The sequence below is a fragment of the Oncorhynchus mykiss genome, chromosome 32, assembly GCF_013265735.2.
Source record: "Oncorhynchus mykiss isolate Arlee chromosome 32, USDA_OmykA_1.1, whole genome shotgun sequence".
In the NCBI taxonomy this organism is placed as follows: Eukaryota; Metazoa; Chordata; class Actinopteri; order Salmoniformes; family Salmonidae; genus Oncorhynchus; species Oncorhynchus mykiss.
Window position 1 is genome coordinate 33,071,910 of NC_050572.1, and position 10,674 is coordinate 33,082,583.

The 10,674-nt window shown below is 40.2% G+C and overlaps 1 protein-coding gene across 1 annotated transcript; it reads left to right on the forward strand.

The window, feature by feature from the left end:
- Positions 1–1,429: 1,429 nt before the first annotated feature.
- Positions 1,430–10,287, forward strand: LOC110488340 (class I histocompatibility antigen, F10 alpha chain). Its single transcript, XM_021560551.2, has 8 exons — positions 1,430–1,719; positions 5,835–6,095; positions 6,268–6,546; positions 6,748–7,047; positions 7,261–7,365; positions 7,680–7,697; positions 7,964–8,041; positions 8,170–10,287. The coding sequence occupies exons 1-7, from the start codon at positions 1,647–1,649 to the stop codon at positions 8,011–8,013; spliced, it is 1,086 nt and encodes a 361-aa protein (XP_021416226.1). The 5' UTR covers positions 1,430–1,646; the 3' UTR covers positions 8,014–8,041; positions 8,170–10,287.
- The last annotated feature ends 387 nt before the right edge of the window (positions 10,288–10,674 follow it).

The following is a 10,674-nucleotide window of genomic DNA, read 5'->3' on the forward strand; positions in this document are numbered from 1 at the left end:
ATCCTCCTCCCTCATGTGGTACCCTTCCTGCAGGCTAAACCTGACATGACCCTCCAGCATGACAATGCCAGCAGCCATACTGCTCGTTCTGTGCGTGATTTCCTGCAAGACAGGAATGTCAGTGTTCTGCCATGGCCAGCGAAGAGCCCGGATCTCAATCCCATTGAGCATGTCTGGGACCTGTTGGATCAGAGGGTGAGGTCTAGGGCCATTCCCCCCAGAAATGTCCGGGAACTTGCAGGTGCCTTGGTGGAAGAGTGGGGTAGCATCTCACAGCAAGAACTGGCAAATCTGGTGCAGTCCATGAGGAGGAGATGCACTGCAGTACTTAATTCAGCTTGTGGCCACACCAGATAGTGACTGTTATTTTTTATTTTGACCCCCCTCTTTGTTCAGGGACAAATTATTCAATTTCTGTTAGTCACATGTCTGTGGAACTTGTTCAGTTTATGTCTCAGTTGTTGAATCTTGTTTTGTTCATACAAATATTTACACATGTTAAGTTTGCTGAAAATAAACGCAGTTGACAGTGAGAGGACGTTTATTTTTTTGCTGTTTGTCACTACCTTTGGTTTCTTCCCCAGTAGTCATTGTTTCTGTACCTGTTTCATGTCGGTGCGCTGTTCGTGTTTCTTGTTTTGTTAATTTATTAATGACATTTTTCACTCCCTGAACTTGCTTCCCGACTCTCAGCGCACTCGTTACACAGTTAACATGACCTTTATGAATTATGAAGCAGTTGTGTGCTTTTTTGTATTACATAAATTATTCAAAATTCACAAAGTTAGGCTATGTTAGTTAATAAATATAATCTCATAGAACAGAACGTAATATCTCTTAATGCCTGTGTTTACCACATCATTTATTTCCGGCATTTATCCTTACAAAAACGTCATTAATTTTCCCCATAGGCTTTCTCCAACGAACACCATGGCGAAGTTGGTTATTTCTCTCAGGGTGGTCACATGGTGTGTATGGAAACAGCAGCGGTGTTTTTGTGCGTGCAAAACTGGAAACACGGGATTGGCCGACTTTCGAGTGTTCAGGACAACAGGGAACTCGGGGGAAAACTTGCTACTACTGGGAAAAATCGTTTTGAATGGTCATCTATCTCTGAATTCCAAGTCGGAAACTCGAGCATCTATCTAGAACTCTGACTTTCAGACCTGAATATCACTGTTATATTGAACAAGGCATATGCTATGCTATCTCAAAAAGTAAGCAGAAAAAGAGTAGGGTACAATTTGAACATGGCTATGCTTTGAACCTAATTTAAGTCAATTTTCAGTCATCCATCTGTCACCCTATAGTCCTTTTTCCCTTTGCCAACCGTTTTTGAACATCAACAGTGACATGACTTTACTTTCAATTTCGACCATAACCTTGAATACGTTTGTCCTCCTGGTATTTGGTGACGAAGTATCTTTCTGATTTCCTATTGGGTTCCTACAATTAATAGGGGAAACAGAAGAGCGGTATAAATTGGCCTTGCTAGGACAGAAACACATTTTCACTGGTTGCGTCCTTAGCGGTGCTGAAGTTTGGTGGAACAAATCAATAATGTAGGCAATTTAAATTGTAATACAGTTTAAATTGGCTATATTACTGAATTAGATACAAACTGTTCCCGAATTCGGACAACGTTAATGAAAACCAGACTCATCGACGCCATGAAGACCAATTTTATTATCCTCTTTTGTATTCATGGAGCTTTATCGGGTCAGTGATTTCCACATTATTGTTTAGTATATTTGTATTATTGTTGGATTTTTTTTGTAGGATATATACACGTGACTCATACCATTTTAAACACTGATGTTTTATTGTTTCAAATAAAAATATGACAGTTCGTCCGCCGACGGCCTTAGAATAAACAAACAACATGAGTTAGAATAAAATAACAGCATCACTCGATAAAACAAACACAGTATAGTAAAGAAACGTGAATTCCATTATATGTCCAACAATATGGAGGCATGCTGTCCACTGTGAGATGTTGACTCATATGCTATAATGGCTGTGAAGCGCATGTATCAGTTTCGATCTTAACCTTAAGTATATAGTTTGCCCTGGTGTTTGGTGACGCGCAGTCTGTTCTATGTTACTATAGGCCTGGGATATGCAACTTTGCTGTGGTCACGAATCAATGGGCTGGACATGGGCTAATTGAGTGACTATCAGGGACTGCCATACCAAGAGAACTGTTGATGCACAACCAAATTTCGAAATTGCACCTTGTATTCTACTATTCGAACAAGCAACAGTCATTTGAGACCCCACTGTAATTGATTCCGAGGGCCTTCAAAAGTTGTAAAATGTGTTTTTGTTGTTGTTTTAGATTTAATTAGGATTCCCACTAGCCGACGCCAATGGCGACAGCTAGTCTTACTGGGGACCCGACACATAACGAAAAAGACATTACAAACAAAATACTTTACAATTTACATCCACACTGCATGTTGTTTTAAATGTATGTGTTACACAGCAGTTACAATAACATGTCAGTACATGCACAGAAAAAGTAGGTCACATGGGTGAAGTTGCTGTTTTATTTATTTTTTAAACCAGGTTTGGTCTTCACATGCCTTAATGAGATTGGAGTTTCATGCAATCGTGGCTCTGTATAATACTGTATGTTTCCTTGAATTGGTTCTGGACCTGGGGACTGTGAAAAGACCCCTGGTGGGGTGTGTTAGTGCTGTGTGAATTAACTATGCAAACCATTTGGAATTTTCAACACATTGCTCCTTATAAAAACAAGAAGTGATGCGTAGTCTTTCCTCAACTCTTAGCCAAGCGAGACTGGCATGCATGGTATTGATATATTAGCCCTCTGATTACAATGAAGAGCAAAATATGTCGCTCTGTTCTGGGCCAGCTGCAGTTTAACTAGGTCCTTTTCAGCATTTGACCATATATGACTGGACAATAATCAAGATAAGATTGAACTAATGCCTGCAGGACTTGCTTTGTGTAGTGTCTCTTTATTACAGACAGACCTCTCCCCATGTTTACGATCATTGATTTTACACTGAACAAAAATATAACTGCAACAATTTAAAAGATTTTACTGAGTTACAGTTCATATAAGGAAATCAGTCAATTGAAAAATTCATTAGGCCACAATCTATTGATTTCACATAACTGAGAATACAGATGGCAGCGTGGATCAGAAAACCAATCAGTATCTGGTGTGACCACCATTTGCCTCATGCAGCACGATAGGCTGTTCATTGTGGCCTGTGGAATCTTGTCCCGCTCCTCAATGGCTGTGTAAAGTTGCTGGATATTGGCGGGAACTGGAACAAGCTGCCGTACACGTGGATCCAGAGCATCCCAAAAATGCGCAATGTGTTATATGTCTGGTGAGTATGCAGGACATGGAAGAACTGGGACATTTTCAGCTTCCAGGAATTGTGTGCAGATCCTTGCGGCATGATGCTGTGCAATGGTCGGCGGATGAATGACACGACAGTGTGCCTCAGGATATCGTCACGGTATCGCTGTGTATTCAAATTGCAGTCGATTTATTCCTGCCGATACCATAACCCACCATGGGGCACTCTGTTCCCAACGTTGACATAATCAAACCGTTCGCCCACTCTGCCCGGTACAGTTGAAGCCGAGATTTATCTGTGAAGAGCACAGTTCTCCAGCGTGCCAGTGGCCATCGAAGGTGAGAATTTGCCCGCTGAAGTTGGTTACGACACCGAACTGCAGTTAGGTAAAGACCCTGATGAGGACGACGAGCATGCAGATGAGCTTCCCTGAGACGGTTTCTGACAGTTTGTGCAGAAATTCTTAAATTATGCAATCCCAGTTTCATCAGCTGTCTGGGTGGCTGGTCTCGGACGATCCCGTAGGTGAAGAAGCATGTGGAGGTCCTGGGCTGGTGTGGTTACATGTGGTCTGCGGTTGTGAGGCCGGTTAGACGTACTACCAAATTCTTTAATGACGTTTTGGTAGAGAAATTAACATTCAATTCTCTGGTAGACATTCCTGTAGTCATCATGCCAATTGCAAGCTCCCTCAACTTGAGACCTCTTTGGGATTGTGTTGTGTGACAACTCAACATTTTAGGTGCCTTTTATTGTCCACAGCACAAGGTGTCATTTGTAATGCTCATGCTGTTTATTCAGCTTCTTGATATGCCACACCTGTCAGGTGGATGGATTATCTGGGCAAAGGAGAAATGCTCACTTGTGCATATGGAACATTTCTGGTACCTTTTTATTTCAGCTCATGAAACATGGGACCATCACTGTACATGTTGGGTTTATATTTTTGTTCAGTGTGTGTATATATGTTTTGACCATGGTGTTACCTTAGAATGTAAGCTGTCAAGTAATTTAGTCTTCTCAACTTGCTAAACAGCCACATCATTCATTACCAGATTCAGCTGAGGTCTAGAACTTAGGCAATGATTTGTACCAAATGCAATTCTCTTAGTTTTAGAGATATTCAGGACTACTGGCCACCCATTCTAAAACTGACAAACTCTTTGTTTAGGATTGCAGTGAGTTCACTAGCTGTGGTTGCTGACGCGTATAGGGTTGAATCCTCAGCATACATCGACACACAGGCTTTGTTTTAATGCCAGTGTCAGGTCCATTGGTAAACAAAATATGAAAAGTGCCAAGAGCACTGCCCTGCGGTACACCAAACGTTACATGTTTAACATTTAGAGAAGCTTACATACAAATTAAAAAATATATATGCTCAATTAGATGACTCTGAATCCACGATATGGCAGAGGTTGAAAAGCCATAACAAGTGTTTTTTTTAAACAGGTTATCGACAATTATATCAAAGGCTGCACTGAAATCTAACAGTACAGCTCCCACAATCTTCTATTATCAATTCCTTTCCACCTGTCATTTGTGTCAGTGCTGTACATGTTGAGTGCCCTTCTTTATAGGTTCTGTATAGTTCTGATCAAATACATGAATAAAATCCTACACCTACAGTAGGATAATAAATATATATATATATATATATATATATATAACCTCAATAGGTTTGCATGTCATACTTAAGGGAAAGGGGGATACCTAGTCAGTTGTACAACTGAAATGTGTCTTCCTCATTTAAACCAGCGGTACGGGGGGCTGCCATATTCAACATCCACGTCTTCGGCGTATGATGGTACTCCAAAAATACTGTTATTTTTTTACATTTTAATTATTGATTGATTGAGGAAGGGTTAGTAGTGTATGTTAGTGGTGCTATAATATCAATGAAGGTTGGCTAGCGCTGACATTGTTATTGCTTCTTTTAAAGGCGGTCTGCATGCTTCCCATCCTAAAGTTTATGCATATATTATGACGACATCTTGATGTTTTTTGCTTCGGCAAGTGATTTTTCGGTCTTCGTGTTCACAATTTTTTTTGAGGCAAGCCAATGTTCTGTAGGTGAGGGCTACGGCCTTTTGTGTATGATTGGTCAACAGTAGGGATTCTTCAACAAAGTGTTTGAATGAAAACAATGAGACTTGTTTTCATGCACATTTTTTCACTTGAGAAATACTGCTCCAAACATCTCAGTTGTAAAATTGCTTTATTTAAGATCTCATCAGCAAAATATTAAAATCAACAGATTTCTTGAGTTATCATTGTTTAATTCAGACCATTTTGAGCAAGTGTATAGTGGCTATGGCGTCTCAAGATGGACAATGTACTATTGCCACTTTTTTTTCCCCCATTTCCTTTTCAAGCAAAGGTCTTTTTAAGGGAGTATGCGAGGCACAGACGTTCACTTAGCCTAGCCGAGAACATGCATATGCACACTCATTAACGTTCCATGTACAGTACCTTAAAGTACCTTCTCTGTTACAGTGAGACATTCCCTGCGCTACTTCTACACAACCTCCTCAGAAATCCCAGCCTTCCCTGAGTTTGTGGACATGGGGATGGTGAATGATCAGGTCATTAGCCACTATGACAGCATCACGAAGAGGAAGGTCCCCAAGCAGAGCTGGATGGAGACGTTTTTTGACCAGCAGTATTGGGATAGCACCACAGAGAACCTGAAAAGTGCAGAGAGCATTTTCAAAACCAACATTCAGATAGCACAGAAGCGTTTCAATCAAACAGGAGGTGAGCTTCAGAGACCCCAGTCTGTGTGATCGTACTGTGTGACTACATTTTGATATAATTTAAATTACTCCGTGCAGAAGTCGTATGGTTTTGTGTGTTCAATGTGAGTTCTGTGTAAAGAAAGTTAATGTTTGCATGTCAGTGTTTCTAATGTAATCTCTCTCTCTCTCAGGCATACACATTAGCCAGGACATGTATGGCTGTACATGGGATGATGAGACAGGATTCACAGAAGGGTTTCACCATATTGGATATGATGGACAAGACCTCCTGACATTTGACGTGAAGACGGCGACATGGATTGCCTTAGTCCCGCAGGCTCTCCACTCCAAAATGAAGTGGGAAATGGACCTGTCTGGCATTAAGAGCAAGAAAAGCTACCTCACCCAGGATTGCATTGAGTGGCTGAAGAAGTACCTGGACTATGGGAAGACTACTCTGCAGAGGACAGGTACAGAGACACAGGAGATTATATGAATTTACAGCCAGAAAAGTGATATGATATTGTGTATTTTTATTTACATTTCCGTACTGCACGTCATATTCAAGTTATTTATTTTTATCTATTGCTGTTCCGCTCCCTGTAATTGTTTCTCATCACTATGCCTGTATGTCTCTCTTCCTCCCCCTCTCTATTTTATTCTCTCTCCAGTCCCTCCCTCAGTGTCTCTGCTCCAGAAGACCCCCTCCTCTCCAGTGACCTGCCACGCTACAGGTTTCTACCCCAGTGGAGTCATGGTGTTCTGGCAGAAAGATGGGCAAGAACAGCATGAAGATGTGGAGAATGGAGAGACTCTCCCAAACGATGATGGAACCTTCCAGAAAAGCACCCACCTCACAGTGACGCCTGAGGAGTGGAAGAACAACAAGTATCAGTGTGTGGTTCAGGTCACTGGTATCAAGGAGGACTTCATCAAGGTTCTGACTGAGTTTGAGATCCAGACCAACTGGGGTAAGAGGGAGAAAGATTTTTTTTTTATACACTATACATAACCCTCCTACCAAATATTCCTAATTTAAGTTTACTCACCTGCTCAGGAACACTACCTTTCTGACCACATGTTCTCATTGACCTCCTGAATTTTTATTGATGTTGCTTAGAGTTCATTTGAGATCAAAATGTACTATCTAGCACTGTAGTCTGAATGCTCTGTTCTGATTACAGGTGACCCAGCCCCCAACTGTATCCCCATCATTGGAGGGGTGGTAGCTCTCCTCCTGGTCGTTGTTGTTGTTGGGGTTGTCATTTGGAAGAAGAAGAGCAAGAAAGGTGTGAGGAGAGAAAGACCTCTTTCTATTGTCATATGTAGGATACACTGTCATCTTAGACATTATCAGCTGTGATTTACTTTAGAAGTAGTAGTCAGTACTGGTTTACAAGTAATAGTATTGTAGATTCTAGTTAGTGATGGTAGAAGTATGTTTGAATTGACCTGTTTAATGTAAATAAAGAGTCACGTTGTCACTCATGTTGTGTGATGTCTGCAGTAGAAATACAGGATTCAGAATAATGTCAAACATGTTCTCTTGTAATATTCCACCAAATCGGAGTCCATAATAACACAACGTTTATCTCTGTTTCAGGCTTTGTTCCAGCCAGCTGTAAGTGGGGACCTTCATGTTGTTCACTATTCTGAAAATATCAGACTTTTTGGTTTTGTTTGACTGTATCCATTTTAGAATGTGGTTGTCTCTTTTCCTTGTAGATTGTGATGTGGGTTCAAACTTAATGTTAACTGATGTAGCTACTTAGTTAATATGGATGGTTTTATTTACTGTGAACCATGCATTAGGAAGTTGTAAATTAACCTGAACTCATATCTTTCAATCAGTCTCTTTCTAACATTGGTGTTTTATTTCTGTTTTAGCTTCCGACACTGACTCTGACAACTCTGGGAAAGGTCTCCTGAAGATTTGAGAAACCTCTGCACTTCTGTAACATCAGAGTAAGTCACTTAAGATGTCCTCGTATTAATGAGCAAACTAGAGATCCAAACGCTACCACACTGGAACATACTGCTACTGTTTGGAGTGTGTTTGTGTGTGTAACCTCTCTCTTCTCATGTGTTTTTAGGAGCTGAAGAGGACCGCAACGGAAATAACAAACGGAAACTTCAGTCTCACACACACACTGAACACATGATCCATATATAAAACATCTGTAGTCAGAAATATTCTTTGGTAATTTCCTTAGGTTTTACTTTCATTTCATTGATGGTTTGGCTTTTGAAAAGTTGTGCTGTAATTTTGTGGAATTATATAATGTAATATTACAACTGTGTCAGATGTATATTAGAGCCAATGGAACACTCGGCCGTACAGGTAAATGTAGTATAAGATACAGTAATTGTGTGATGTTAAAGCTTTGCTCACACTATCGTGTCTAGCTGATAGTTATACAATTTAACAAGGCCTGTCTACGTGTTCCATTTGTACATATTTCACTTGAAGTGGTGGTATTTTTCTTTCTTTTTGGGCGAGTAGGTTCTGTAGAATAAGTTGGTGATGGGTCAAGTTAAACAACAACTTTTTTTGCAAGTGTTTGTGCTTTGTACATTATGGATGCTCTACACATAAAGCAATGATCTACCACATCTTATGCAAGTCACATATTCTACAAGTGGAGGAGAGATCGACTTCATCACAGCTTTTATTTATGAGAGGTACTGACGTGTTGAATGCACCGAGCTGTCTGTCTAAACTACTGGCGCACAGCTCGGACACCATGCATACCCCACAAGACTGTCTGTGTGGGTGGACCATTTCAGTTTGTCCGTGATGTGTACGCCGAGGAACTTAAAACTTAGATAAAGTTTATCTAGATAAAAATTGTTTTTTGAACAAGTCATTATTCCAAATGGAGTTTTCTTTGTGTCACATAACAAACATAACTTCATATCAAATTTTTGTAACCCTAGAGACTAATAGATCCTATTCAACTTCTAATCCCATTTGAAAATGGCTAAATATGTTTTGCATATCCAATCATCAGATGAAATCAGCTGTCTTTTCAATAGAAAATATAATGTTTTTCATTCTTCCTGAGTTGGAATGTCACAGAATTTCCTGATCGTTTTGCGAAATGCAGAGAAACAAAGTGTCAAGATAGTCTCAGGTTATAGAATCCATCTGATAAACAGGCTATGGCCTCTGCTTTGTCCTTACTTCCTGGGGTATGTGCCAAATGCCTGTTTTCTGTTGACAGTAACAAAGTCTATGAACAGGGTCAGATATTTATTTTACCACCCATTGTTTATGTTAGGATTGTGAGTAGGGTAATCTGATCCAAGATTTGTGATGAGGCAACTTCTTATTTTTATTTTCATTTTCCCCACTAATGGTTAAGGGTAGGGGAAGCTGATCCTATATCTATCTGTACCTAGGGGAAACTTTACCACGGAGCGACGAAGACACCCAAAAGTCATGACTCATCAGGTGATTCCTCTCAAACAGTGGTGAGAAGAGTTAATCTACCTATAGATGACACTGTGATATTGTTGATCCTTCACTGTAGACATATTGGACTGATGGTTTGTTGCTTTTATGATTCTTATCAGGGTTTGATTTGGTTATTGATTTAGTTTTCCCGTCAAAAGTACCAGAACACACTGTGGGAGTGGGCAAGAATTCAGGAACACATTTTCATTGGGGAGAGAAAATGAGTGTCCAAAGATGACTTGGTTGGACTTGTAGGCTTGTTACTGTAGTTATGGTCAAAGAGTTTTCAGCTAGTATCCACTGGCTCTGTTCTAGTTCTTTCAGTAGCCTATAGTCTTAGTGAAACAAAAACCCTTCTTAAATGAAAATGTGTCACTGTAATAGGCCTACGTCCCACTCGGCAGTATGGATATGAAAAAAGATCCCCATGTGTCGGCCATCTTATGATTGAGGATAGATAGACACAAGATAGCTGCATACTGAGGCTCTTACATGAAAGGGTGTGGTATTTACCTCAACACTGTTTGACACCACCTTCCTCTGTGTGTGTGTGTGTGCGCGCGCTGCTCATGTTTCTCTGTGTGTGTGTGCACAGTACTTTGATTGCATTTCTATGCTGTATTATTTTGTTGCTGTGTTTTTCAGTGTGATGATATAAAACAATTTAATATCACATGGAGCTAGATCCAACATGATTCACCTCCTTCAATGGGTCACATCCAGTACGCCAAATAAAGCTCTGACCTTAACCTGAGATACATGTAGCTCTATTATGCCATTCTCATATTGATGCATTGTTCCACCTCTTTCACGTCAAAGTGATCCTCCTCCCATGTTATTGATTTGAGTCAAGGCCATTGTCAGAACTAAACTTACAGCATCAAGTTGTTGCAAGACCTTCCTGTATTTAGGCCTACCACAATACACTTGCAGGTTATCTAAACTGGCTTGTCTTAAATTAGAAATACAGTACTTTATTGGCAATTGTCACAACGACACTGATACTGTTTGTGTTTTCCCCCCTTTATTCCAATTCATCTGATATATACAAAATAATGACCTTTCAACACAATGTAGTGAATTTCAGTGATGGGGAAACTGCAACAACATGAACCTGACAAAGATCAAGATGGCTTCTCTC

Coding starts and splice junctions, on each gene's coding strand:
- LOC110488340 (XM_021560551.2), top strand. CDS start 1,647: ATGAAAACCAGACTCATCGACGCCATGAAGACCAATTTTATTATCCTC. Junction 1,720..5,834: donor TATTCATGGAGCTTTATCGG/GTCAGTGATTTC, acceptor TCTCTGTTACAG/TGAGACATTCCCTGCGCTAC. Junction 7,048..7,260: donor TGAGATCCAGACCAACTGGG/GTAAGAGGGAGA, acceptor TTCTGATTACAG/GTGACCCAGCCCCCAACTGT.